Source organism: Wyeomyia smithii, chromosome 1 (genome assembly GCF_029784165.1).
Source record: "Wyeomyia smithii strain HCP4-BCI-WySm-NY-G18 chromosome 1, ASM2978416v1, whole genome shotgun sequence".
Taxonomy (NCBI): domain Eukaryota; kingdom Metazoa; phylum Arthropoda; class Insecta; order Diptera; family Culicidae; genus Wyeomyia; species Wyeomyia smithii.
Window position 1 is genome coordinate 3360322 of NC_073694.1, and position 6334 is coordinate 3366655.

The following is a 6334-nucleotide window of genomic DNA, read 5'->3' on the forward strand; positions in this document are numbered from 1 at the left end:
TAACCAACTACTTTTAATCTTGAATTTATTAAGGCTATCGAGATAAACAAGCGAAACGAACTGGACGTGGATCAGACGCCCCAGCCGCCCAAAACAAACGGTCTGTACCGGAAGAAAGAATCGGCTTCGGAGCGGGCGCCCTACATGAATGGCCAATCACGCCGGCTGAGTCAATCACGCTTCCACGGGGGACTAGAGCGGAAGTACTCCGGCGGTAGTGGTGGTGGTGGTGGGGAGCATCTGAATGAGGATTTCAATAGTGACGATGACGACGATGAAGAAGACGATGTCGGTAAAATGCACAACAACTCCAATGGCGGTGTCGCAGATAATGACGACCGGGACGAGGACGATGACGTGGATAGTAGCCTAGGGTACATCGACACCCGGACACCGTACATCTCGCGGATCATCCAGGCCAAGAGCAGTAAAAGTTATGGTGCACTGAAGAAATGAGGGAGCACCAGGATCGAAAGCAACGGCCCATCTAGTCATCGAGAATGTGTGTGTTGTTGCAGTTATTTTATTAGACAAAATCTATTCCGGCAAAGCTCAAACATTCGAAGCCCACAACGTACTCAGCCTTTAGCTACTCGCGAGGATCTATATTCATACGTAGGCTAAGCGAAGCGAAACGTGTCGCGGAGGACGCGTTTTGGTTATATTTGTTTCTTTTTTTAACCGAATCAATTATCCACAATAAATATGATTATTTTTCCTTCAATTAACATCGAGCTGCATGTTATTTAGTATATAAGGTTCACTAACATCCGTGAAAGAGAAGGTTCAATAAATAAAATGTTCAGTTCTTCAAGTTGCGATTGCGAAGTGAAATGGGGCGAAATTGGTGATGACAGCATCGTTCTACTCGAAAATCAAGACAGCTAAACTGCCGCGCATAGTAAGTCAGTCCCATTTGCAATTTCAGTAAAATTGAATTATTACGCGTAAATAGTAGCTAGCAATGCATAGTTTCGTAACAATGGATGAGCTAAACAACTTAGTTCTTAAAAACTGCTGGACACCAAACATTTTGTCCCATCTCGTAAGAAGCAATGTTATAAAATCATATAAAAACGCGTTTTTCTCGGCTTACTGAAAACGCAGGTGGGACTGACAAGCTATGCGCGGCAGTAAATCTAAATCAAAAATTTTCTCCCACGTTCTGAATCAAAAAAGGTTACGACATTGGTATCGAACAAGATGCTTTACTAAATCGGACGCTGCTTTGAGTTCTGTGAAGAGGAAATAAATCAGCACATTAATACCCGAAATTCACCAACGATTTGATGCTGGGTAAAGATTTGATCCATTCACAGGACGTCCTATTCTGATGCTGTGATTTTTCAGTTTACCATTGATTTCACTAGCTGATGATGAGAATGACAGCCTCTGGTTTCTGGTAGTTACTCTGCGATCTTCATTGTCGAATAACGCCACAAAATAAAGCGACGAAATGCCTCTCTAAGCCAGAGAAGTCCAAAACGGGAAACGATTCCAAAACTAACTGCTGAAAACTGAAATAGGCAAAAAAAAAGGATCCCAAATTTAGCTCAGTTTAGCAAACAAACGATTCAGAGCCAGAACCTAAAGCCAGCAACTGGATCTTAATATGAAAGTATCAGAAAGAAAAGTTTCACCTTTTTTAAGTGGCATTTCTTGCTTTCCTCTTCTGTCTTTAGGCAATGGGTTTTTCAAGTTATTCCACAACAGTCGTTACATAAGAACTTTGAAAACGAGTTGTGGAAAAACTAAAGAACATACAAACCTCCGATATTGATAATTCCACCTGTTGTCCAGCCGAAAATACAATAGAATACACATCGTGTCCAAAATTATCAGCTCATCTCCCCTGCCACATAAACATTCCGCGTTGGTGATGGTTTGGGGTCGTATCCAGGTGTGAAAAGCCCCGTGGGAAAGACCAATTTAAAAAACCTTTTATCCAAGATCTGGGATGAGCTACCGATGGACAAGGGAAATTTTTGAAAATGCTTCAAGCTCGTCATACAGCATAAAGGGGATGTGCGCCCAGCTAATATGTCGTAAAGGTTCTCAATCAACATTGCTTTAATCAAAATTGATTCAGTAAAGAATATCTTGTATTTTCTTTTTACACACATTTTTGAAGTGTATTTGAGCATCTTGTAGAAGACAAAAAATAGTTCCCAATTAAACTCGGAGAGGTAAAAAACACTACTAAAGGTCATAAACGTCAAGAAAGAAAATGATCTTAAAATGTGATCGGAACGACGAATACCGCTCCTAAAGCCAGAAACGGCCTCAAAAAAAGGTCTCCGAGTTTAATTCAAAATAGCGAAAAAACGCTTCTAAAAGTCAGAAAAGGCAACCTAAAGAATATAACCCAAATAAAACCCGAAATAGCAACAACAAAAATGAGTACAAACGCCTCCAAACTTAGGAGAAGCTTGAAAACGTGATAAATTGAGCTCAGAATGGCTTTGAAATGGCTGCTAAAGTCTAGAAAACATTAAAAAAAACTAATCGCAAAATAAGCCCAAAAATGATGAAAAAAGCTTCAAGAAAAAAAGAGTTTATCAAAGTTCAAAGAATAAAGTTCCGCTCAATACACAAGTAATGCTCAATAGAGATAAGTGAATTTTCCACCCACGCACATTAGCAAACGGGTATAGACGTGTAAAGTTGGTTTTGTTTCCTTCAAAACTATAAATCATCACATCTCGTTGCTCAGGGTTTTTGTTACTTTTTGCTGTTAACGTTCAGCAACTTCTTTCAATTCCTGGTCACGGATAAAAAGTTTATTTGAAATCGAGTTCAAAACATTCGATAAGTGTTCCACTGAATATATGTCTAGCTGCTCAAAATGTAGCATTGCAAACATAACAGTGATATGTTAACGTTTTACTCAACCTTCGGCAATAACACATTCGTACGTAAATAGCTCTATACTAGAAAAGGTTAAAAACAGAAAATAAGAACAGTTCTGGATGTCGAAAATCACATCTAAAATGAGTATGTTATCCAGAGCCGGATTTAAGGGGAGGCCCGGGAGGCCCGGGCCCCGGGCCCCCACATTTTTGGGGCCCCCACAAATCGAGAACAATTTTTCTCTCTATCAAAAATGAGATTTAATCAAAAGTTCGATTTACAGCAAGAATATATGAACAGACCGTGTCGATATGACTTTCAGTCTTTTCTTTAGTGTTATTTTTTCGCGAGGGCCAATATCACAACTACATCCATGAGAGTTCACCTAAGATTCTCTTGGAATGATACTCATTAACACACCGTTTGATTCGAACCAGTGCACACTGTTGCCTAAGTTGCAAAAACGTGATCGAAATTATTTTGACCCAAAACATTGATTTTAGAGCCACAGTGTCTTCAGTAAAGTTGTTTCAGTAATTATTCCCCATATTATGGAAACTAAAATTTTGTGATTAATCTACCTAAAAGTGAAAAACGAATTTTATTTTACTCATTTTTGGATATAAAAATCCACTTTGCTGAGTGAAGTTGTATCACATTTTATTAAAAAACAACTTTGTCGAAGACACCATACTTCTATCTACCAATTTAAATCAACTATTGTGATGTTTTCTTTGGAATGCCCTTTAGAATTAATTTTTAATATAACTTTTTTTAGTGATTTTCTAAAATTTTTCAATGTTCTTCAATGTTGTTTACTATAATAAAATACATAAGGTCACCTAAAAAAGTTTATTTTTATCTCTTTTATTAAATCAGCTACTGAAAATTTTTATGTAATAGAGCTCTCATTTACTTACATATATCTACACAGGAGGCAGCGAGAGACAAATGCCTATATGTGAGTTGAATGATGTTTTACTTATACTTTAATATAAAAATTGTTTAGTCTGCGGATATTTGCAGATTTTGATGATATTTCTTAGTATATTAGTACATTATTTTTAAAAAATCGTCAATAATGAAAGAAATATGAAAGATAAAAATAAACTTTGTTTGATGAAATCATTTGTTCAGATGTAGCAGACAACATTGTAGAACATTGAAAAATTGTAGAAAATCACCACTAAATGTTATATCGAAAAAATTGATTTTTAGTGGCAATCTGTAGAAAACTTCACAATAGTCCATTAAAACTGGCAGATAGAAGCACGGTGTCTTTAACAAAGCTGTTTTTCATAGAACGTGCTATAACTTTGCCAAACAAAGTGAATTTTTATATGTAAAAATGAAAAAAGTAAAATTTGTTTTCACTGTTTGGAGGATTAATCACGAAACTGCAACTTCTATAAAATGGAGAATAATTAATGGATCAACATTGCCGAAGCCACTACGGCTCTAAAACCATTGTTTTTTTTTTTTTTTGATCAACTCAATTTCCATCACGTTTTTGTAGCTAGGTATGTAAAGCCGAGAAAAAAAATAACCCACAAGTTTTTAATGCATTGCTATTGCTAACTTGTTCGAATCAGAGATACCAGATGTGCTTTGCAAAATGCAGATTTTCAGAGCTCGTGTGCAGATTTTATTGACCTGCATATGTGTGTAGGTTTTTTTCCTAGTTTCTGTAGATTACTGTCTCGGTCGCCTAATATTTGCACAGTTTTTTGAGGGCAAATTTTTGCCTGTGGATCGTAATTTTTTCAAATTACGGTAGGTTTTTTTATATCAAGAAAAAATTTCCGGTTTTCGAGAAGTTGCAGACTTCTTTTCAAAACAACTGGCACCTCTGCTGTCAATCTCGCACTCGTATGAAAAATAAATATTTTAGGGCCCCCACTTGGAACTGGGCCCCGGGCCCACACAATCGTAAATCCGGCTCTGATGTTATCAAATTGAAAGGTTTGAAGACGCTTCTAAAGGACTAAAGACAATCTAAATTTGGGCTCAGAATGGTGAAACACGTTTCTCAAGGTCAGAAAATTCAAAGAAAGAAAATTATCCTAAATTGAACTCAGAATGGCAGATAAACCAGAAAAAAAATCTGAAAGACTTAATAAACTCAAATTGAACATTGATTTAACAAAATATTTTTGTTCATTTATACGTAAAATAATAAGTGTCGTACCTACAATTATGTCAGCCTATTTCGATTATTTAACTTGCGCTTTCTGAATTTACGGTTTTGACTACGTTTCATGTGACATTCGAGGAATCTCTTAACCAACATCTGTTTTATGTAAGGCGTCGCACACTGGGGCAGCCCCATACAAAAGCTTGACCAAAACTTAAGATTTTTTTCCAGAATAAGATTCGAAATCTATATTATGCAGAAACTAGAATGCCAACAGACCAAGCATCAAGCATAGGTTGTAAAGAATTCGCATGTTTTAATACATCGTGAGGAGGGAGAAGTTGAGGTTTAACATTTGATTAAATCAAAAAAAAATATTTCAATTGTCTTGACTACACTACAAAGTGCAGGTTCTCCCAAATAATAATGATATCATGCATTAAATCTCTTAAATATTAGTTATATAAGGAAAAAAAACATAGATAGATAAGTATATCTTACCATGTCACGATTAAGCACAACGTTTCACACACAAACTTCGATTCAACTGATACCCGCAAAACAAAAAAAGCTGTTGTGAAACTCCCTTACGTTGAAAATAATTTGGAAGACAATGAATAAAAGTTTCTGTCATATATTTGAATTCAATCATCTTTGTTATATATCATGAATCATGATCAACACGTTTAGAATTTGTATGTGTGTATGCGTGTGTATGTGTATGTGTATGCGAGTGACTTAAACCATTTTATACATGACGATAAACCACGATCCAAACAATTAAACGATCCTAACAACTGATCTAAAGACTCCAAATCGCTCAGAATTGAACTTGAGTAGCAAAAAGAATTTGACTTTCAAAATTGAGCGATCTAGATCAAACAGTAATCTAGAGCAATATATGTTATAAAACATGAATGTACAAGGAATCTTGCAAAAAAAAATCCTGAAAATACCAAATCTCCTAGACTTGAATTCAAGAAGATAGAAATTATATTTCATTAAAAAAAGATTTCTAGGTGAAAAAAAACCTCAAGATCAAAACATGATGGGCCAAATTGTAAATCGTATACAGTTGATCAACTTCGCGTGACACCTAGAGGACTGGTCAAAACATGATGTGCAGGATGATATAACAAAAGTTATTGGGGTTTTTTCCGGACCAAAGTAATTTAGATAAGCATAAACTGATCCAGACCAGACATTAAAATAAAGCTACGTGAATATATTTTTTATAAAGATATTTTTATGCTGAACAACATCGGTAAAGACATGAACACTGTGGAAACAACCATTAAGAAGTTATGAGGATTTGTCGCATCAACAGACCAATTAGCCCCACTGTGCATC

At 35.9% G+C, this 6334-nt stretch overlaps 1 protein-coding gene across 1 annotated transcript in view; it reads left to right on the top strand.

Moving 5' to 3' along the window:
- The window catches only part of LOC129733974 (uncharacterized), a 111868-nt gene extending 111054 nt beyond the window's left edge, over positions 1–814 (top strand). The window contains exon 7 of the mRNA XM_055695630.1: positions 34–814. Within this exon, the coding sequence (XP_055551605.1) occupies positions 34–456 (423 nt within the window). The 3' untranslated portion in view covers positions 457–814. The remainder of the gene's footprint in view (positions 1–33) is intronic.
- Positions 815–6334: the final 5520 nt, after the last annotated feature.